This window comes from Bubalus bubalis, chromosome 6 (assembly GCF_019923935.1).
Source record: "Bubalus bubalis isolate 160015118507 breed Murrah chromosome 6, NDDB_SH_1, whole genome shotgun sequence".
Lineage (NCBI taxonomy): Eukaryota > Metazoa > Chordata > Mammalia > Artiodactyla > Bovidae > Bubalus > Bubalus bubalis.
The window spans coordinates 57,794,309-57,818,682 of record NC_059162.1 but is presented as its reverse complement, the minus strand read 5'-3'; the positions used below and the strand labels follow the sequence as shown (position 1 = coordinate 57,818,682).

Below are 24,374 nucleotides of genomic sequence, written 5' to 3'. Positions count from 1 at the left end.
GTCTATCACCAACTCCCGGAGTTCACTCAGACCCACGTCCATCGAGTCAGTGATGCCATCAAGCTATCTCATCCTCTCTCGTCCCCTTCTCCTCCTGCCCCCAATCCCTCCCAGCATCAGAGTCTTTTCCAATGAGTCAACTCTTCGCATGACGTGGCCAAAGTACTGGAGCTTCAGCTTTAGCATCATTCCTGCCAAAGAAATCCCAGGGCTGATCTCCTTCAGAATGGACTGGTTGGATCTCCTTGCAGTCCAAGGGACTCTCAAGAGTCTTCTCCAACACCACAGTTCAAAAGCATCAATTCTTCGGCGTTCAGCTTTCTTCACAGTCCAACTTTCACATCCATACACAACCACTGGAAAAACCATAGCCTTGACTAGACGGACCTTTGTTGGCAAAGTAATGTCTCTGCTTTTCAATATGCTATCTAGGTTGGTCATAACTTTCCTTCCAAGGAGTAAGTGTCTTTTAATTTCATGGCTGCAGTTACCATCTGCAGTGATTTTGGAGCCCCCCAAAATAAAGTCTGACACTGTTTTCCCATCTATTTGCCATGAAGTGATGGGACCAGATGCCATGATCTTCATTTTCTGAATGTTGAGTTTTAAGCCAACTTTTTCACTCTCCACTTTAACTTTCATCAAGAGGCTTTTTAGTTCCTCTTCACTTTCTGCCATAGGGGTGGTGTCATCTGCACAGTCCATCAAAATATTGAACCAAGATGCTGTGTACCTAAAATATTGTAAATCAGCTATACTTCAAAAAAGTAAATATTTATCAAATCAATGAGTTATTTTTTTCAAACATTAATTTATGGAATATGACAAAGAGAAAAATACATTATATTTTAAACTGCAGTGATATTTATAAGAGTGTCATTATACTAATTTAAGTGGCCCCTTTTCTTCTTCGTAACAAAATCCTGATTTTAGTCAGAAATCCATTCCATTTGTATTCCAAATGGGATCCTGCCATTCCTCTGGTGATAATTATTTGTCCAGAGGTAGTATGCAAAAAATGACCTGCCTCTTGAGAAACCTATATGCAGGCCAGGAAGCAACAGTTAGAACTGGACATGGAATAACAGACTGGTTCCAAATAGGAAAAGGAGTACGTCAAGGCTGTATATTGTCACCCTGCTTATATAACTTCTATGCAGAGTACATCATGAGAAATGCTGGGCTGGAAGAAGCACAAGCTGGAATCAAGATTGCTGGGAGAAATATCAATCACCTCAGATATGCAGATGACACCACCCTTATGGCAGAAAGTGAAGAGGAACTCAAAAGCCTCTTGATGAAAGGGAAAGTGGAGAGTGAAAAAGTTGGCCTAAAGCTCAACATTCAGAAAATGAAGATCATGGCATCCACTTCATGAGAAATAGATGGGGAAAGAGTGGAAACTGTCAGACTTTATTTTTCTGGGCTCCAAAATCACTGCAGATGGTGACTGCAGACATGAAATTAAAAGACTCTTACTCCTTGGAAGGAGAGTTATGACCAATCTAGATAGCATATTCAAAAGCAGAGACATTACTTTGCCAACAAAGGTCCGTCTAGTCAAGGCTATGTTTTTTCCGGTGGTCATGTATGGATGTGAGAGTTGGACTCTGAAGAAGGCTGAGTACCGAAGAATTGATGCTTTTGAATTGTGGTGTTGGAGAAGACTCTTGAGAGTCCCTTGGACTGCAAGGAGATCCAACCAGTCCCTTCTGAAGGAGATCAGCCCTGGGATTTCTTTGGAAGGAACGATGCTGAGGCTGAAACTCCAGTACTTTGGCCACCTCATGCGAAGAGTTGACTCATTGGAAAAGACTCTGATGCTGGGAGGGATTGGGGGCAGGAGAAGGGGATGACAGAGGATGAGATGGCTGGATGGCATTACCGACTCGATGGACGTGAGTTGGAGTGAACTCCGGGAGTTGGTGATGGACAGGGAGGCCTGGCGTGCTGCAATTCATGGGGTCACAAAGAGTCGGACACGACTGAGCAACTGAACTGAACTGAGTATGCAACCAAAGTTGGTACAATCAAACAGAAGTCTTATTTTCTATACCCAGCAGACAATTACCACCTGTCTCCCTATTTCTCTGGCTGAACATAAACAAAGGCATATTTAGCCCTTGCATTGGGAATCTTGCAATCATATGAGAACTAAGTCTTATGATAAAGCCAACATTGGTTAAGGCAAAGTGGAGAAAATGATGATCTCACTGTGCTCACAGGATCACACTGTGCCTGGATTCCACCTAACCTGTGTGTTTCTGGTCATAAGAAGTACTGGCAGGACACAGTACTCAAGTACTCAGGTTTTACAGCCAGAATATCTATGTTTAAATCCTCATTCTATTATCTGTGTGTAGTCTTAGGTAAATCTCTCTGTATGCCTCACTTTCTTCATCCATAGTGAGAATTATAGCTACAAGGGGCTTCCCTTGTAGCTCATTCGGTAAAGAATTTGCCTGCAGTGCAGGAGACCTGGTTTCGATCCCTGGGTTGGGAAGATCCCCTGGAGAAGGAAATGGCAACCCACTCCAGTATCCTTTGCCTGGAAAATCTCATGGACACAGGAGCCTCGTGGGCTGCAGTCCATGGGGTCTCAAAGAGTCAGGCACAACTTAGCGACTAACACTTAACACTTATAGTGAGAATTATAATACTATGTCACTGGGTATTGCAAGATTAAATGAATTAATATGAAGTATTTACATAGTGACTTGCATATATATAACCATTACAATAAATCATTTGCTTTTATCATTGTTTATTTTTTTTTTAACTTTACAATATTGTATTGGTTTTACCATATATCAACATGAATCCGCCACAGGTATACATGTGTTCCCCATCCTGAACCCTCCTCCCTCCTCCCTCCCCGTACCATCCCTCTGGTGTTTATTTAAAATCTCCTCATTTTGAAGCCAGTTTGAAATGAAATTTTTTGTCACTTGTAATCTAAAGCATACTTATTGATATAATCCCTTGAGACATAATCACTTTTATAAGTCCTTGAGACTAAGAAATCTGTCAGAAGTATGTAGCTTGGGATTTTTGTATATGCAGATAAGTTAACAGATATCAATGGTTGAAGTAATCCATTTACTTTCAACTGAACAGTGGTTGACAAAAATATTCATGTAATATCTTTACTGAAAAAAGAGTTCAAAGGTGAGCAATAGGACATTGTGCCTATTGATGGTCAGTGTCACTGGGATCCTTAAATCCAAGATGATGACATTTTGCAAGAACATATAACTTTGGTTTATTTGTTGCATCAATTACTAGAAATACGTTCATGCCAACAGGTCTGGAAAGGACTGTATCATAAGCAGCAGAGTTATTAACAATGTAAACTGTATACAGTAAGTCCCCTTCATATGAACCTTCAAGTTGCAAACTTTCAAAGATGTGAATGTGCATCTGGTTCCAGCAAGGAACCAAAGCCTATGCCATCAACATCAGTCATGAGAGAAACTACAGCTTGCCCTCCGTCTCATATTGCTGATAATCCTTCAGCTCTACCATTTCCCCCCTCGTCTCCCTCCTTCAGTCAGTAATTCTTCTTGCCTGCTCACTCTACGCCAGTCTTTATAGACCAGCTGTTGTACTGGATGACTGTATTTTTCAAGGTACAGTACTGTAAGATTAAAACTCTTTTATTTTGTGTTTGTTTTAATGTATTATTTGTGTGAAAAGTATTATAAACCTATTACAGTGCAGTACTATACAGCTGATTGTGTTAGCTGGGTACCTAGGCTACCTCTGTTGGTTTACAAACAAAGTGTATTTACAGAACAGCACGCTTTTCTAGGTAGGGTACTAACTGTGTACTCCTTTGGATCAAAAAGAAGCAGTTCAATTCTTTGCATGATAGAATGAAAACATCATCTAATTTTTCTTAAAGTTGGTTTGTTTCACTCTGTAAGATTACCTGTCTGACATCTGGGTTTATCAGCACTGTTATACTTTACCCTAAGTATACCACATTAGAAATAATATTTGAAGGAAACAGACTTACTCTTTCTCCTTCAGGTCCCAGTTGTCCTACTTCTCCAGGAGAGCCAATGAAACCCTTAAAGAAATCAATCTTTGCATTATCTCATTTAAATAGTCACCATTAAGTATATAATTCTAAATAGAGATACTTAAAATTTATTCATAGTAATATGAACAATAAGGCTTAACAGTATAATAACCTTGTTGCTTTTTTTCCTAAAAGTTACAGATCCATCTTTTCATTTAAAAAAAGTTGGAAATATAATTTAGACAAATATAATTTAGGCTCATAAAAATCAACAAGCCCAAGTTATTTTCTACACTGAATATTACAAAGGGCAGAAAATACAGATACAATTAACTAAAATGTAAGGCAGAAAGGAGGTATCCAAGAATAAGAGAGATATGGAGGAGGGAGAGATTTATTCCAATGTGGCAAGAGGTAAAGACAATCGAAGAAGATTTCAAAGAAGACTGGCACTTGAGATAGGCCTACAGAGTAGGTAAAATATTGATAAGCAGATAATGGAGCAAGAACACTTCAGGCAGAACCACAGTAAGCAGAAACAAGAAACAAGAGAGAACTACAGGAGTGCTTGTAAATGGTTAACTGGGTTACTCAGTTAGCAATGGTTAACTGAGTAACCATGGGTTACTCAGTTAGCAATGGTTAACTGAGTAAGGTGCTCGGGAGAAAAGCAGACCCACACTGCCTTCATGGAGGTTCCCGCTGGTCTGAGAAACAAGGGATGCATCTGAGTACCAATGCAAGCTACTTTGTACCACCACACCTTAGTTACATCTCACCTGTGGCAAATAATAACCTGTTTCATCAATTTAATGAATAAAGTGTATGGTAGTTTAGAGAATAGATTAAGGAAAGCCTTAAATTTCAGGCTAAGAATTTTAGACTTTACATTTTAGATAGCTGGAAATTACCGGGCTTTGAGGGAGTATGGTAATGACCTGATGTTAAGCTGTTTCTCTAAAATATTAAGCTGTTGACAAAATACAGAATATACCCCAGACAGGAAATACTGAATGTAGGAAATCTTGTTAGAATACTGCTGCAATGGTCCATATATGAAAGAACATGAATCTGGATCACTGATGCACAAAACATCATTTTAGTGCCCTCTGTGTGCCAGGAATTGGGATTATAAAAATGAATATGAAAATCAGTGTCCTCAAGAGGCTGATAGTTTATTAGGAAGAAGGCATACAAATAACTGTTATATCATAAGATAATTGTTACATGATTATGTGACAGGTGATAAGATAAACACAATACACAACAGAAACTTTGGCAGAATGACCAATACTGCCTAGAGGGAAGGGTTAGGAAAGCTTTACAGAGGAGGCAACTTTTGAGCTGAGTCTTGAAGGAAAGGAAAGGCATTCCATGCAGGGTGAAAAATAGCTGGGTATTACCATGGTAGGATGAAGACTTTTCTCTGACAAGGAAAAACACCTTTATGAACAAGCAATAAATACAGGAAAAGATAATTGGTTTCCTTCTACTTCACTTTAATGATAATATATCTATAATTTATTTGCTTAAAAGTCAAGCATCTGGAGGATGGAGAAACTTTCTTTAAAAATGAAGCATCCAAAAGTATTTATGATTACCAAAACATTTAGGATTATGATGGCAAGCTATATGTATATCAGAATCATCAGCTACAGATGGCCTCAAGTTAAAAAAAAAAAAAAAAACAGTTAACACTTGCTTTAACATACACAACTGAAATTTTGTTTATAAATAAAAAGAACAAACACCCTAACTGATGTACATTTATCTAAAAACTCTGCTGAAAACTCAGGAGCTGAAAAGTCAGACCTCTACTCAACACAGTCTGCACAGAACCAGCACAACATTTTAGAAATAAAGATTTTAAAGGGAACAATGCTATGCATAATTATGTAGGTGTTTCAGAAAAGTTTCTTGATAATTATTATGATAATTATAACAGAAATAAAATGTCAGCAGCATCCAACAAAGAAATCATATGGGCTTGTCATCATTCTAAAAACACTATCACTAAACTGGAGTTTAGGGTGTAAAGAAACAAGGAGCATAAAAAAAATACTAATACATATGGCTTTGCTTCTTGGATTGGAATTTGTATATTCAATCAGAGGCAATTCTGTCACCATCAGGGCAAATAAAAACATCAGGAGAGGCGTACATACTTCTACTTTTTGAGATACCTGGCCAGTTATTACACAAAGAGATACCAAAGGAGGGCTGAAAAATGATTTCAAACATTTACATTTTAAAAATAATTATTTAACACCAAAAAATGCAGCCAAACAACAGGGACATTCAAAAGATAATTTATCACACGATTTGTAAAAATATTAATTTACAATATATAGCATGTGGTATTATCCAGTAATAGGACACACATTAAATAAAAAATATAATCCTGTCAGTGTAAATTTGTTTTGAACAAATTTTGTTTTTTGAACAACATTTGTAGTTATTAATAATATCAAAGTTTACATTTGGACTCTGTGAATATGAAACCTAGAGAAATGGTTCTGCTGACTTTTCCCTCACTTGCAAAGGAAAATGAAAGGATTAAATCAATTAAATTAGTCAGAGAAGGATTAGTTGTTTTTTTTAATGCTTTCATAAAGTTGCCGTCAAAACATAAACTTAAAAAGGGTTACTCCCTAGAGAGTACTTTTTAACACAAATGGGGAAGAAAGGAACAAAAGGATAGATAATATGGTACAAAAATGATACAAAGGAGAACTTAGAAAAGTTATAGGAATCACAGAAGCAAGGAGAGAAAATGTAGTAAAAGAAAACTGCACAGCGCCAAACAACAGGTCTACAACTTTAGCTCACACACACAAGTAACTCCCAAATTCCAGAATAATGATAAAACCTGCAGAGAAAGCGCATGCCATGTGGTAGGCACTGTGCTTTAAGAATGTTCAGCTCAGGTAGTTCTCAGAAGCATCTAAAGGTAAGTTTCATTTTTACCTTTTAGTAAGTTAAGAAAAATGAGACACAGAAGAGGTTAACGGCATCAAAAGTCACAAAGCTAGTAAACTAAGGGTTCATGGTGGGGGGGAAGCAGTCTTGTCTAACTCCAAAGCCCGTGTTCTTATCCAGTAATCTCTCCTTGTTTTCCAAATCCAAGTAAGTATGTGCATTCAGTGCAGCTTTAATAAAGTATACATCACTTTTCCCCATTATATTTTCACTTAGTGCAAGGGTAGAGACAGTACAGGATAGTGGAAGAGTACAGAGCTAAAGGTGAGAAGATGTTGGTTTGAGTTCTGCTAGGACTAGATCAAATCATGTCAGTTCCACAGCTTATCATCTGTTTTATCACCTGTAAAATGGAGACAATATATGTGTTCTCCTACTTCACAGGATTGATAGCAAAATTAAAGAAGAAAATACACATGAAATATTTGAAAATGTTTAAGAATTTTTTAAAAATGAAGGCATCATTATAGCACATACATTAAAACACATGTTTTCTGGCTACATGGAGCTACTGAAGGGCACATGCTTGCTAGTCAGGGCCTGACAAAACGTGCTCCACTGGAGAAGCGAATGGCAAACCAGTTTAGTAGTCTTGCCTTAAGAACCCCATGAATACAATGAAAAGGCAAAAATATATGACACCAGAAGATGAGCCCCCCAGGTTGGTAGGTGTCCAACAGGCAACTGAGGAAGAGCAGAGAAATAGCTCTGGAAAGAATGAAGAGGCTGGGCAAAAGCAGAAATGTTGCTCAGCTGTGGATATGTCTGGTGGTTAAAGTAAAGTCCAATGCTATAAAGAACAATACTTCATAGGAACCTGGAATGTTAGGCCCATAAATCCAGGTAAATTGGATGTGGTCAAGTAGGAGATGGCAAGAGTGAACATTGACATTCTAGGAATCAGTGAACTTAAATGGACGAGAATGGGTGAATTTAATTCAAAAGATCATTATATCTTCTACTGTGGGTAAGAATACCTTAGAAGAAATGGAGAAACCCTCATAGTCAAAAAGAGAGTCTGAAATGCAGTACTTGGGTGCAGTATCAAAAATGACAGAATGATCTCTGTTCATATCTAAGGCAAACCATTCAACATCACAGTAATCCAAGTCTATGACCCAACCACTAATGCCAAAGAAGTTGAAGTGTAATGGTTCTATGAAGACCTACAAGAACTAACAACAAAAAATGATGTCCTTTTCATCATAGGGGACTGGAATGCAAACATAGGAAGCCAAGAGACACATGGAGTAACAGGCAAGCTTGGCCTTAGAGTACAAAATGAAGCAGGGCAAAGGCTAACAGAGTTTTGCTAGGAGAACACACTAGTCACAGCAAACACTCTCTTCCAACAATACAAGAGACAACTCTATACATAGATGTCATCGGATGGTGAATACCGAAATCAGATTGATTATGTTCTTTGCAGCTGAATATGGAGAAACTAGACACAGTCAGCTGCCGGGAGCCGGCATATTGCATATTGAGTGCATATTGCATATTGAGTGCATATTGCATATTGAGTGCAGCACTTTCCACAGCATCATCTTTCAGGATCTGGAATAGCTCAACTAGAATTCTATCACTGCCGGGAGCCAGCGTGAGGCACTCTGCCCGTGGCAAAGGTCATGAGGAAGGAGGCTCGGCATACGCAAAGGTGGGATTGAGCCTCAGGAGTCCCCCTGGAAATTCTCGAGCATCTACCCCCAAAACTAGAGTCTGCCTACTTTCTGCTTTGTGCTTTCACCTACACCTCTGACTTTACGGGGGCTGTCCCCCACTACCTCTCTCTGAAAAAAGAGTTAGCTTACAGCTCCAGTTAATAATTCCTGGGTGTGACAGTGTTTAACCTACAAACTCCTTTGGAAATCCTCTAGCCTGCCTGAACAGGTTTTTCCGGCCACATGTGATTGCTCAGAGCCTCCCAACTGTGAAAGGCATGAGATGTTCTAAACTGTCTAAACACAGATTCCTTTGAGTAGTTATAAGATTGATTAGAAATTGTATTGGTGAAGGGTTTTTCACTTATTGGGCCAATGTTTGCTGCTAAGTCTCCATACTCCTTACCTACTGTGTCTTTGGCAGTGTATTGATTGATATAATGGGTGTATAGAAATGTAAGTAGTAGCCTCAATGTTTGTAACCTTGGACCCTTGAGTTAATTCTTTTCTTGATTGAGCCCACCTCACCTTTGCCCTATAGGAATGCAGCTTTGTCCAATGCCTTTTTGGAGGCTGGTGCCTGACTTTGGAATAATCACCTTTAGAGAAAAATAAGTTTCTTAAAATGTTAACAGGCCTCCTGGCCAGAAGATGATGTCAATCACCTGAACTTTTGCATATGATAAGTTTGAAAGCCTGGCTTCGATTAGAACCAGGAACTGCTGTCCTTGCATGACTCCACCCCATCCCCCATTATCCTCTATGCATAACTTAAGGTATAAAAACTACTTTGGAAAATAAAGTGTGGGCCTTGTTCACTGAAACTTGGTCTCCCCATGTCGCGCTCTCTCTCAAATTCTGGCTGAGTCTCCATCTGGAGTGCGGAACCCGCCATGCTTGCTAATTATGCCTGGGCTTCTAAGATCCGACCGGGGAGGCCTCAGTGTCTCCTCTCCTTCGGGAGAACAGAAGGACGCCTGGGGCCTATGTAAGTGGTGCAAACTTCTTGTCTTGAAGTTTTATTGGTCTCCTGCATAAACCAAGCTACTCAGCCTCTTTTCTCCACTGAATTTTCCTACTGAGCTATCCTCATTCTATTACTGTTTATATCTTTGATAAATATTTATAAATAAATAGGTCGCCTATGCTGTCTCTCCTTCGAATACCCTGGATCAGCTGGGGCTGGTCCCCGGCAGTCAGCAAAAACAAAACCTGGGAATGAACGTGGCTCAGATCATGAGCCCTTACTGCAAATATGCACTTAAATTGAAGACAGTAGGGAAAACCACTAGACCACTCAGGTATGACCTAAATCAAACCCTTTATGAATATACAGTGGAGCTGACAAACAGATCCAAGGGATTAGATCTAATAGATGGAGCACCAGAAGAACTATGGCTAGAGCTTTGCAACATTGTTCAGGAGGTGATCAAAACCATCCCCAAGAAAAAGAAATTCAAAAAGGCAAAATGATTGTCTGAGGAGGTGTTACAAATAGCTGAGAAAAGAAGAGAAGAGAAAGGCAAAGGAGAAAGGGAAAGATGTACCCAACTGAATGCAGAGTTTCAGAGAACAGTGAGAAAAGATAAGAAAGGCTTAAGTGAACAATGCAAAGAAATAGAGGAAAACAATAGACTGGCAAAGACTAGAGATCTCTTCAAGAAAATTATAGATACCAAGGGAATACTTTATGCAAAGATGGGCACAATAAAGGACAGAAACAGCAAGGACCAAACAGAGATTAAGTAGAAGTGGCAGGAATACACAGAAGAACTATATAAAAAAAGATCTTAATGACCCAGATGGAGAAGGAAATGGCAACCCACTCCAGTATTCTTGCCTGGAGAATCCTGTGGACAGAGGAGCCTGGTGGGCTGCTGTCCACAGGGTCGCATAGAGTCAGACATGACTGAAGCAACTTAGCATGCATTCATGCATTGGAGAAGGAAATGGCAACCCACTTCCATGTTCTTACCTGAAGAATCCCAGGGATGGAGGTGCCTGGTGGGCTGCTGTCTATGGGGTCGAACAGAGTCGGACACAACTGAAGTGACCTAGCAGCAGCAACGGCAATGACCCAGATAACCACAAAATGGTGTGGTCACTCACCTAGAGCCAGGTAGCCTGGAATGTGAAGTTAAGTGGCCCTAGGAAACATCACGACGAATAAAGCTGGTGGAGGTGATGGAATTCCAAATGAACTATTTCAAATTCTAAAAGATGATGCTGTTAAAGTGTTTCACTCAATATGCCAACAGATTTGGAAAACTCAGCAGTGGCCACAGGACTGGAAAAGGTCAGTTTTCATTCCAATTCCAAAGGAAGGCAATGTCAAAAAATGTTAAAACTATTGTACAATTGCACTCATTTCACATGCTAGCAAAGTAATGCTCAAAATCCTTCAGCTAGGCTTATGCAGTATGTGAACCATGAACTTCCAGATGTTCAAGGTGTATTTTAAAAAGGCAGAAGAACCCGAGATCAAATTGCCAACATCAGCTGGATCATAGAAAAAGCAAGGGAATTCCAGAAAAACATCTACTTCTGCTTCATAGACTCTACTAAAGCCTCTGACTGAGTGGATCACAACAAACTATGGAAAATTCTTAAAGACACAGGAACACCAGACCACCTTATCTCCCTCCTGAGAAGCTGTATGCAGGACAAGATGCAACAGTTAGAATCGGACATGCAACAATGGACTGGTTCAAAATTGGGAAAGGAGTACATCAAGGCTGTATGTTGTCACCTTGCTTATTTACTTCTAAGAAGAGTACATCATGTGAAATGTCAGGCTGGATGAATCACAAGCTGGAAACAAGATTACTGGGAGAAATATCAACAACCTCAGATATGCAGATGATAGTAATTTTATGGCAGAGAACAAAGAGAAACTATCTTGATGAAGGGGAAAGAGGAGAGTAAAAAGCTGGCTTAAAACATAGTAGTCAAAAAACGAAGATCATGGCCTCATTGTCCCATCACTTCATAGTAAACAGATGGAGAAGAAGGGGAAACAGTGACAAATTTTCTTTTCTTGGGTTTCAAAATCACTGTGAACGGTGACTGCAGCCACGAAATTAAAAGACACTTGCTCCTTTGAAGAAAACCTATGACCAACCTAGACAGTGTATTAAAAAGCAGAGACATCACTTTGCTGACAAAGGTCCATCTAGTCAAAGCTATGGTATTTCCAGTAGTCATGTACCATTGTGAGAGTTGGACCATAAAGAAGGCAGAGCAACAAAGAATTGCTGCTTTCAAACTGTGGTGCTGGAGAAGACTCTTGAGAATCCCTTGACAGCAAGGAGATCAAACCAGTCAATCATAAAGGAAATCAATCAATTCACTGGAAGGATTGAGGCTGAAGTTGAAGCTCCAAAAATTTGGCCACTTGATGCAGAGAGTCGACTCCTTGGAAAAGACCTTGATGCTAAGAAAGATTGAGGGCAAGAGGAGACAGGGGCAACAGAGGATGAGATGGTTGGATGGCATCACTGACTCAATGGACATGAGTTTAAGCAAATTCCAGGAGATAGTGAAGAACAGGGGAGCCTAGTGTGCTGCAGTTCATGGGCTTGCAAAGAGTTGGACATGACTTATTGACTAAATAACAATATACACACCGTTTAAATATTTTTTGTTTTCCTTATTTCTAAAAGTTATTTTAGGTAATATAAGGAAGATATAGATTCTGAAAAATAACTGGCTATTAAATAGAGAATTTAAAAAGAAAAATTTTAGTTTTATAAATTTTTCCTAGAATCAGCTTTGATTTTAATTTGTGGAACACTACATAACACTTCATAGTAATTTTTTTTTTACTCCCTTTATGATTAAAAGTGGTTAACAACTCCTTTAATGGTTAGAAGTGCAAAAGTATATTCTTGAACATGTAAGTTTCTTTCTTGCAGCTATTTCTTTAGTCCAGATAGTTTCTGTATTATTACTTCAGCCTTGAATAGGAATTTTTTTGTCTCTTCACATTTCTTTCATCATGACTTCTTAAGTCTACACAGAGTCACATATAAAAAATACTACAAATGCTTATAGAGTGTATTTCTAACATACCAGAAATGGTATAACACACCATTTTGCAAGGGGCTAGAAAAATAATATAAATAATATATATGTAGGAGCTATCAAAGAATAAGGCAAGAACTACCAGTGTAAGACTGCTCTCTGTGGCCTTAACAATAAAGATGTATATTAAATAAGTATACTTCTTTCCAGGCTAAACCCACATTACATTCAAAGTAATGGAAGTGTGGAAGTGTGAAAATAAGTATTTTGTATATGTGATTCTACGTACATTTAAGCATACTTAACAAAACGATGAAAATGCTTACTCACTCGTACACCTTTAGGTCCTGGATTACCATCTGGTCCAGCTAAACCCTAGTGCAAACAAAAGACATCACCATCATACTCTAGTACTTTTTAAAGAGTTGTTGATAATTAATAAAAAGGGGCAAATAAAAGGTATCATTTTTACAAGTATAAACTTCAGAAGTGTATACTTAGTTCTGAAGACCATATACATTTTAGGGATTTTAGAAATTTCAGAACCAAAAAAGCCATTGTATATAATCTATACACAAATATATTTTAGATTTCTAAATAAAGTAGATTAACACAACTGTCAGACACAATTATTTAAGTTATTTCTCATTGGAAAACCCTGTTCTTTTAGAACACTTCTAATTCACTTATCTAAAATATATTCTTACTTTAGAAAATAAGTACATTTTTTTAACTTCAGATCAATTTCCATATGTTTAAGTATTTATATATTTTTCAGATAAACACAAAACATTACTTGGTGGTAAGATTCATGTAATACCCTCCACATACTTTAAAGGCTTCAAAATGGAATTTTATTAACACTAGATTATCTTTTGGCATTTTCAATTCCCTAATTCTAGAGAATAAAAAAGATATTTTATATAAATACAGTTTTCTAGTATGCTAAATGAACAATTAATTTCAAGAGTAAGTAATTAATGAAAGCCTAAGAAAGAAAATTTTTTTCTCTTATTAGCCTATATGAAATGGCTAGAGAAAGTTAGAAATTAGAGGGAAATAAATATGAAATGATTAAAATGAATTTTTAAAACAGTATACAAAGATTTGAATCCAATTTAGATAAAAAGTATTCAGATAGTGGTATATGTAGCACTGGCAACAGTGTCCCAAGTGTTTATAATTGTATTATTAAAAAATGTTGCATATCAAAGAGAGTCTTAACTCATATCATTACTTCATTTTAGTCAGTGGTAATATTGTAAAATCAGTAGCAACACTGTTTAACATTTTATTAGCCTACTGGGCCATTTTAATTTGAAAAGTTCCACTGAATATCATATCAAACTTGTTTAAAAATCCCACTCTCATTGTAAGTAAAATTTGTCTGCAATAAAATTTTTGAAGAATTTTTACAATTTTGATATCAGAATTTTGGAGAATTATTTTGCTATGAGTAATTCATTATTTAATAAAATAAACCAATTATCATTTGAACATTAACTCTTGAAATTGGAACATACAATGCATTAATAAAGAGAGACATAAAAAGAAAAGTTTAAATATAGTTACCTCACCTGCCTGCCAGGGTAACCACGTGAACCAATATTACCAGTGAATCCTGGAATTCCCTAAAATGAAAAATAAAATAATAAAAAATACAGCAAAGTCCAAAGAAGCCCAAGAAAGCAAACTGGTGTATTCATAATACCCAAGTTTGGAAAGAATATTTTTTCCATATAAAAATATGAAGAGTCCTGCATGTTGCTTATCTGACTGAAGTCATCTATTTAAAATGAAAATGGCCTCTTTCCTGGCTGGAACCATGGAGGGTGCAGAAGAGAAGGAAATAAAGGTTCCTGCTATGCCAGAAATCCTTAAGAAAAAGGAAAAGAATTTCACAGAGCTTAAGATCAAGTGCTGAGAAATAATTTGCCTAAAAGATGTTTCGAAAGGCAAAAAGTTTATCTATGAAAAAGCTAAGCCCTATCACAAGGAAGACAAGCAGATATACAGAACTGAATTCAAATGGCTAGGATGGCAAGAAAAGCCAGAAACTTCTGTGTGCCCACAGGACCCAAACTGGCATTTGTCATCAGGAACAGAGGTATCAAAGATTTGAAAGGCATTGCAACTTTGTCTCTCTCAGATGTTCAGTGGCACCTCCTGAAGCTCAACAAGGTTTCAATTAACATGCTGAGAAGGGTGGAACCATACAGTGCATGTGGTTTAGTCGTTGTGTCCAACTCTTGGAACCCCATGGACTCTAGCCTGCCAGGCTCCTCTATCCATGGGATTCTCAAGGCAAGAATACATTGCATGGGGGTACCCAAACCTGAAGTCAGTAAATTAATTGATCAAAATCAACAAGCAGTGAATTGTCCTGACAGATAATTTGATCGCTGGTCTCCTGGCAAATATGGCATCATCTGCATGAAGGTCATCTGATTCATGAGATCTCCATACTGTTGGAAAACATTTCAAAGAAGCAAACAACTTCCTGCTGCTGCTGCTGCTAAGTCACTTCAGTCGTGTCCGACTTTGTGCGACCCCAGAGATGGCAGCCCACCAGGCTCCCCCATCCCTGGGATTCTCCAGGCAAGAACACTAGAGTGGTTGCCATTTCCTTCTCCAATGCATGAAAGTGAAAAGTGAAACAACTTCCTATGGGCCTTCAAACTGTATTCTCTGTGAGGTGAGATGAAGAAAAAGGCCATGCACTTTGTAGAAGCTGGAGATGCTGGCAACGGGGAAGACCATATCAACAGGCTTAATAGAAGGATGAACTAAGGTATCTACCATGATTATTTTTGTAATCTCGTCAGTTAGGAAACTTTGACTGCTTTTAAATTGAAAAAAAAAAAAAAGAAAATGAGATAAATTGCTAAATAAAAATGAATACAACTATAAATTAGGGACCTAAATGAGATACTAATTATTAAATGTAGGATAAATGCAGATAAACATAGGATAAAAAAATTCAGTGATACATGAATTTTAAAAAACATTTACATTAGAGAAAGAGTTGATACATTGTGTAATAACCAGTACCTTTACAGATTGAACTTGTCTCAGCCATCCTGCAACTCGCCTTAACTATCAGAGCACAAGCTTCAGAAGGTAGGTAAATGGATATTAAGTGTTAATTACCTGTATTATGACAAGGGTATATCTAAAAATTCACATAGCAACTTTGAATGTGAAATTCACTTTGAATTTACAACCTTCTGTGCCTGATTTAAAATCCAGTTTACCCAAGGAAATGGCAACCCACTCCAGTATTCTTGCCTAGAAAATTCCATGGATGGTGGAGCCTGGTGGTCTACAGTCCATGGGGTCGCAAAGAGTCAGACACGACTGAGTGACTTCACTTTTTTTTTTCTTACTCAAGGAAGGCTGATATATGGAGACTCAAACACATAAGAAAAGAAACTTGCTGCAGAACCCTGTGGAAAAGTGTGAAGAAATACCTCCATATGTTGTTACTTTCTTCCACTGATACATGATTAATTTAGGTTATTCATTTAGGTCTAATACATAACTTGTGAACTAAGGAAATGCCAAAAAAATATGTTAAGAAAGGCAATGCCAAAGTATGTTCAAACTACCGGACAATTGCACTCATCTCACACGCTAGCAGTTATGCTCAAAGTTCTCCAAGCCAGGCTTCAACAGTATGTGAACTGTGAACTTCCAGATGTTCAAGCTGGATTTAGAAAAGGCAGAGAAACCAGAGATCAAATTGCCAACATCCACTGGATCATTGAAAAAGCAAGAGAGTTCCAGAAAAACATCTACTTCTGCTTTATTGACTATGCCAAAGCCTTTGACTATGTGGATCACAACAAAGTGTGGAAAATTCTTAAAGAGATGAGAACACCAGACCACCTGATCTGCCGCCTGAGAAATCTGTAAGCAGCTCAAGAAGCAACAGTTAGAACCAGACGTGGAACAAGAGACTGGTTCCAAATTGGAAAAGAAGTAAAGGCTGTATATTGCCACACTGTTTATTTAACTTATATGCAGAGTACATCATGCAAAATGCCAGGCTGGATGAAGCACAAGCTGGAATCAAGACTGCCAGGAAAAACATCAATGCCCTCAGATAGGCAGATGACAGCACCATTGTGAGATAAAGCAAAGAAGAACTGAAGAGCCTGTTGATGAAAGTAAAGGAAGAGAGTGAAAATGTTGGCTTAAAACTCAACATTCAGAAAACTAAGATCATAGCCTTTGGTCCCATCACTTCATAGCAAATAGATGGGGAAACAATGGGAACAGCAACAGATTTCCTCTTCTTGGGCTCCAAAATCACTGCAGATGGTGACTGCAGTCATGAAATTAAAAGACGCTTGCTCCTTGGAAGAAAAGCTATGACCAACCTAGACAGCATACTAAAAAGCAAAGACTTTGCCAGCAAAGGTCTGTCTAATCAAAGCTATGGTTTTTCCAGTAGTCATGTATGGATGTGAGAGTTGGACTATAAAGAAAGCTGAGCACCAAAGAATTGAAGCTTTTGAACTGTGGTGTTGGAGAAGACTCTTGAGAGTCCCGTGAGATCCAACCAGTTAATCCTAAAGGAAATTGGTCCTGAATATTCATTGGAAGGACTGATGCTGAAGCTGAATCCCCACTACTTTGGCCACTTGATGTGAAGAACTGACTCATCTGAAAAGACCCTGATGCTGGGAAAGATTGAAGGCAGGAGGAGAAGGGGACAACAGAGGATGAGCTGGTTGGATGGCATCACTGATTCGATGGACATGAATTTGAGCAAGCACCAGGAGTTGGTGATGGACAGGGAAGCCTGGTGTTCTGCAGTCCATGGAGTCACAAAGAGTCAGACACGACTGAGCGACTGAACTGAACTGATGATAACAGTGATAATTTTCATAGATTCTTTATTCTGTAAAAATTATTTTCCTGTTGTTTATTTGTATTAGATAACAATACTAATACAAAGGACACTAATCCTTTGCCCCTCTGCTCTGAAGTATAAAAAGATTGCACTAATTTCTCTAGTTTAACCATAGAAACACTAAAAATTCCTGAAATTTGAAAAAAATCTAGAGAAAAAACTGTTCAAGAAAGAGGCAAATAAAGGATCACAGTTCAAAGTTTTCACCCTTTCATACTATTAGACTTGTATTCTCCTAATATGTCCTTCTCTCCACTTTTCTCAGAATACATTTCTCAGTTTCGTTTTCTCCCTTTTCTCTCCCCCTTCCTTTCCTTGCTTCAACGATTACTATTTACTTAACATTTTTTGTGTGTGTGTTGGGCTTCCCTCATAGCTCAGTTCATAAAGAATCTGCTTGCAATGCAGAAGACCCAGGTTTGATTCCAAGGTCAGGAAGATCCAAAGGAGAAGGAATAGGCCATCCACTCTAGTATTCTTGGATTTCCCTTGTGGCTCAGGTGGTAAAAAATCCACTGGCAATGCGGGAGACCTGGGTTCGATCTGGTAAAGAATCAGACTGCAATGCAGGAGACCTGGCTTTGATCCCTGGGTGGGGAAGATCCCCTGGAGAAGGGAAAGGCTACTCACTCCTTCTGGCCTGGAGAATTCCATGGACTGTATAGTCCATGGGGTCACAAAGAGTCATACATGAGTCAGTGACTTTCACTTCACTTCAACATGTTTTTATGTGCTAATCACATCACCATGCAATGTGATTTACAGCTACTTTATATCTATGATATAAAGTATGATAGATACTATGTTCTTCATTCTACATTTGAAGTAAGAAAGATACAGAGACGTTGTGAAATGTGCCTGAGATGGAATAGTAAGTAGCAGAGCCTGAATGTAAACCCAGATGATCTGACAAAAGTTGTCACGTGTGTATATGCACACACACACATATATGACAATGAACAATTTAATAGAATGTGAATAAAGAGTGATCTTCTGAGAATTACAGAAAATTCTCATCTACATGTAGAGATTATATCCTATGAATTTCAGAAACTATATTTATGTACTAGAAATTACCTTATTAACATTATACATAGTATATATTTGATCCCTATAATGTTTATTGAGCACTGATATGCCAAGCACAATTTCAAGTATTTTATACGTATTATCTTATTTAATCTACCCAAACCCTATAAGGTAGATATTATCCCTATTTTACAGATGCAAAAAATTAGACACAAAGTATTTGCCACTAGTGGAAAGCCACTCAGCTATTTATAAAGCCAGAATTTAAATCAGTAAGTCTAACTCGAGAGACCACCATTGAAGGCTTCCTCCCTAATGGAGATTTGAAGTGCAAATAACTTATAGTAGTACTCAAAGGAAAGCCCTCTAATTATGAGATTTGCTTCAGTCTATTTACAAATGCTTCCTCTATTCCCCATCCAACTCTAAAACACACAGGCCTATATCCAGACATCCACAAAAACCTTATATTTGGGTATGCCAATAAAAAGAGTGAAATAAACATAAAATGCTGTTTTTATTCTGTAGGTTCTGGTTAATGGCAACCACTATCCCTTTCATGAGTTTCCTAGCCAAATTAGGTTCAGTCAGTTCAGTTCAGTTCAGTTGCTCAGTCGTGTCCAACTCTTTGCGACCCCATGAATTGCAGCATGCCAGGCCTCCCTGTCCATCACCAACTCCCGGAGTTCACTCAGACTCACTTGCATCGAGTCAGTGATGCCATCTAGCCATCTCATCCTGTCTTCCCCTTCTCCTTCTGCCCCCAATCCCTCCCAGCATCAGAATCTTTTCCAATGAGTCAACTCTTCGCATGAGGTGACCAAAGTACTGGAGCTTCAGCTTTAGCATCATTCCTTCCAAAGAACACCCAGGACTGATCTTCTTAAGAATGGACTGATTAGACCTCCTTGCAGTCCAAGGGACTCTCAAGAGTCTTCTCCAACACCACAGTTCAAAAGCATCAATTCTTCAGCGTTCAGCTTTCTTCACAGTCCAACTCTCACATCCATACATGACCACAGGAAAAACCATAGCCTTGACTAGATGGACCTTTGTTGGCAAAGTAATGTCTCTGCTTTTCAATATGCTATTGAGGTTGGTCATAACTTTTCTTCCAAGGAGTAAGAGTCTTTTAATTTCATGGCTGCAATCACCATCTGCAGTCATTTTGGAGCCCCCAAAAATAAAGTTTGACACTGTTTCCACTGTTTCCCCATCTATTTCCCATGAAGTGATGGGACCAGATGCCATGATCTTCATTTTCTGAATGTTGAGCTTTAGGCCAACTTTTTCACTCTCCACTTTCACTTTCATCAAGAGGCTTTTTATTCCTCTTCACTTTCTGCCATAAGGGTGGTGTCATCTGCATATCTGAGGTGATTGATATTTCTCCCAGCAATCTTGATTCCAGCTTGTGCTTCTTCCAGCTCAGCATTTCTCATGATGTACTCTGCATAGAAGTTATATAAGCAGGGTGACAATATACAGCCTTGACGTACTCCTTTTCCTATTTGGAACCAGTCTGTTATTCCATGTCCAGTTCTAACTGTTGCTTCCTGACCTGCATATAGGTTTCTCAAGAGGCAGATCAGGTGGTCTGGTATTGCCATCTCTTGAAGAATTTTACACAGTTTATTGTGATCCACACAGTCAAAGGCATTGGCATAGTCAATAAAGCAGAAATAGATGTTTTTCTGGAACTCTCTTGCTTTTTCGATGATCCAGAGGATGTTGGCAATTTGATCTCTGGTTCCTCTGCCTTTTCTAAAACCAGCTGGAACATCTGGAAGTTCACGGTTCAATTAGGTTAATCAATCTCAATTAAAAAGCAATCTGTTTTAAGACGTAAATGAAATCTGATTTTGAACAGATTTTCATAGAGGGTGTTAAGACAACATGTAGCGATATAACACATTCCAGCTGCACAAAGAAATACACAAAAGGACTCTTTTCAATGACTAAATCCTGCTCCTCTGGAACAGCAGTAAACAAAGTAAATAAGTATGCTTTCAGCAGTCATATGTGGCATAAACATACCCTAAGCCAACCACACCCTAAAATCACTTGGACAACAACAGAGCTCAAAAGACTCAAAAGAAATACTGTAACTTAATTCACTCTGCATTTAAAAAATGGCTCACTTCAATCTGTAGATTGTCTGGAGTAATTTAGACACAGGGTTATATCACTACTCCTGGAAAAATCAGGAATAGTTAAACCTGTTCCAATCCCACTTCTCACTTGAGGAATTAAAGCCGATGCGCTGAGTCAGACGTCATTGAGAGTCCAAGCATGGCTAGCATGGGTCCTCCCTATGTCTTCATTTATTCATTAGTAAAATACAATAGTAATATCACAGGATTATAATGTAGAGGTCACAGGATTATAATGTAGAGAAAATAGGACAATGTGGGAAAATATATTTAAAAGCAGGGGTAACTATAATAATTCTTAGTGTTGTGGAGCATCAGATGAGTTAACATATGGAAACACTCAATGCACAGTTATACTACTTGAAGTTCCAGTTAACAGTAGTATAGTTTGGCAACTAATAGACTCAGTAAATGACAGCTCTTAATACTAGAGCTTACACAGATGATATAATTACTTTCCTAAATGTTTCTGGCCAGTTAATAAATATTTACAAACTATCCAGAAGGGAATGTCTCCTAGCAAATTAGTCATGCTCCTCTTAATGTCCACAGTGTCTCCAACAGTTAAAATGCAAAATGATTTTAGTTGTTCCTCACGGTTATCACCAATTTTGTCTTTTTTTCTTCTGGAATTATATAAAATAGAACTGATTCCTATAATACGTGTTCCAATCTTTAAAACTGATTTTGGACTCTTCTCACAAGCATACCACCCTCAGAACAAGGACATGTATACTAATGGAACTAGATAACAGATCAGTATGAGAAAACTGATCAGTACTGACAAACGGTCAGCTTTTTCACTAACTTGTGATCTGTCAGGTTTTCTTAATTGGAATCCACACATTTCTGCCAAAGCAGTATTCTAGGAATTTTTTTCCTTCCCCAGGATCTAATCTCTCTTTCCCTCTTGCCCTTCTGGTTTTTTTTTTTTTTTTTTTTCTATATATGCTCAAATGCTTTTCAGCACTCATTTGATCTCATACTTGAGATTGTTAAGTACTGAAGAAATTGAGATTGTACTTGCTACAAATACATATATCGCTTTTCTTGCCATGTCCAGTAATTAGCAATCTTGAAAAACTGTGCCTCAGTGACTTAATAGAGCTTGCTGCTGCTGCTGCTAAGTCGCTTCAGTCGTGTCCGACTCTGTGCGACCCCATAAACGGCAGCCCACCAGGCTGCCCCATCCCTGGGATTCTCCAGGCAAGAACACTGGAGTGGGTTGCCATTTCCTTCTCCAATACATGAAAGTGAAAAGGGAAAGTGAAGTCTCTCAGTCGTGTCCGACTCTTCACGACCCCATGGACTGCAGCCCACCAGGCTCCTCTGTCCATGGGATTTTCCAGGCAAGAGTACTGGAGTGGAGTGCCATTGCCTTCTCCAATAGAGCTTACTGTTCCTCTAACATGAATGAATGAAAGAAAACATTGGCTTTATTTATTTATTTGTCTTTCCCTCAGGGATAATCCATCAGTTTTCTTTCTGGAGCTCCTCTTAGGGCTTCCTGAGGCTCTTTGCTAAATCTCCAGTAATGATTTGTCACCTTGCTGCTGCTGCTAAGTTGCTTCAGTCGTGTCCAACTCTGTGCAACCCCATAGATGGCAGCCCACCAGGCTCCTCCGTCCCTGGGATTCTCCAGGCAAGAACACTGGAGTGGGTTGCCATTTCCTTCTCCAATGCATGAAGGTGAAAAGAGAAAGTGAAGTCACTCAGTCATGCCTGACTCTTAGTGACCCCATGGACTGCAGCCTACCAGCCTCCTCCGCCCATGGGATTTTCCAGGCAAGAGTACTGGAGTGGGGTGCCATTGCCTTTTCCGATTTGTGACTTTAGTTAGTATCTAATCTCTCACCCTTTTCACTGATATATGCATTCTGGCCTAGTACACATTGTACTGAAAACAAGAGATTTGACTTTATTTTTTCCTGTGACATAATGATATATTATTTTCTGGTGGAAGAAAGAAGAAATAACATGATCAAAAACTAAACAGTTTCCAAACTATTTTGACTTTTACATATGTGCGTATATATAGAATGAACAAAAAAGAGCATACTGACATTCTAATTTGGATTGTTATCAAACTTATTTGCAATCCTTCACACAATGGTAGGGAACTAACAGCTGTGAATAGACTTTGGAGAACAGGCAAGCCCCCGAGAAATACAAGAAAATCAGAGAGTGTGTGTGTGTGCACGTGTGCATATGCATGGATAATCCGGCGACAGGGCTCACAGCATTTATAAGATTCTCACAAGAGTTTATGAATAACAAAAGCTTAAAACAGCTGTTCCGGAGCATGTTAGGCAGATAGTTGAAAGTAAGTCTAAGATAAGAAAAAACCAACAAAATTTAGTAGATAATAAATTAGAAGTTTTTCCTGTACTAAAAAGAGTCAAAGAATTAAAAAAATTGACAGGAAAAAGACATTAAGAAAATTGAAAGCATTAAGAAAAAAATAAGCATTAAAAAAAAGCATTTCCTTAAAAGCATTAAGAAAAACTGCAAGAGTTAAGTGTGGAAAAATAATCTCTCAGTGGAGTTTCCCACTGTGTATTTTTTTTCACTGGAGAAGATGCAAGTCTGACAAAGGAAGAATACTTACTTGTTCCCCTTGGAGTCCTGGGAGTCCTGGATGCCCCTTGAGACCCTGCAATGGTAAAGGTGAAGACATGCTATGAAAAGTAAACCCATGTGAGTCCAATAACTAACCACAGTTGTCATTCACCCCAACTTCCAGTTTTCTCATTAATGCAAATGCAATTATTACTAATCTATTTCTTATTAAATGCTATCCTTTTAATAAAAATTTAATTTTATTAAATAATAAATTCTTATGAATAATTCTTAATCAATTTTGAGTGCTATTTGAAAGATTTGTTGTTGGCAACTAAAATGGTTACATAGTATTGAATAAAAAAACAGCATCATTTATAAAAGGCTGGTATTTAGCAATAGGTCTGCTCAATTCCGCTGCAGCTTTTTAAAAGTTGGTTTTAGTTCATTAATGCTGAAATGAAAGGCCTTCAGATATATTCTGTTTGTAACTATTGAAAAACTGGACTATATTCATGCAGTTTCTCTAAAACATTGTCATGATATTCTGTGAATGAGTGAATAAAAGAGACTGCTCAAGTCCACCCAAAGGGGGTTTATAAGACTTTGGCCACCTCATGCGAAGAGTTGACTCATTAGAAAAGACTGATGCTGGAAGGGATTGGGGGCAGGAGGAGAAGGGGACAACAGAGGATGAGATGGCTGGATGGCATCACCGACTCAATGGACTTGAGTTTGAGTGAACTCCAGGAGTTGGTGATGGACAGGGAGGCCTGGCATGCTGCGACTCATGGGGTCACAAAGAATCGGACACAACTGAGAACTGAACTGAACTGAAGAAATCAATAACCAATGTTATATGTCAATTATATCTCAATTTTTTTTAAAAAAGACATTAGTAACAAAAAAGATTTTCCAAATAAGAACCAAAGTCAGATCTTAATCTCTCTCATCAACATTCAAAGATATAAAAGAGATAACAATCTTTATGCTCTAGAAAGATATTCTATGAGCAAAAGGAAGGAAGC

The 24,374-nt window shown here is 38.3% G+C and overlaps 1 protein-coding gene across 6 annotated transcripts in view; it reads right to left on the bottom strand.

Moving 5' to 3' along the window:
• COL24A1 (collagen type XXIV alpha 1 chain) overlaps nucleotides 1–24,374 on the bottom strand; it is a 397,241-nt gene that overhangs the window by 272,941 nt on the left and 99,926 nt on the right. For all 6 annotated transcript variants that reach the window (XM_044944759.2, XM_044944764.2, XM_044944763.2 and 3 more), the window contains exons 9-12: nucleotides 23,396–23,440; nucleotides 14,265–14,318; nucleotides 13,018–13,062; nucleotides 4,019–4,072 (exon numbers count right to left, since the gene is read on the bottom strand). In XM_044944759.2, coding sequence (XP_044800694.1) covers nucleotides 4,019–4,072; nucleotides 13,018–13,062; nucleotides 14,265–14,318; nucleotides 23,396–23,440 — 198 coding nt within the window. The remainder of the gene's footprint in view (nucleotides 1–4,018; nucleotides 4,073–13,017; nucleotides 13,063–14,264; nucleotides 14,319–23,395; nucleotides 23,441–24,374) is intronic.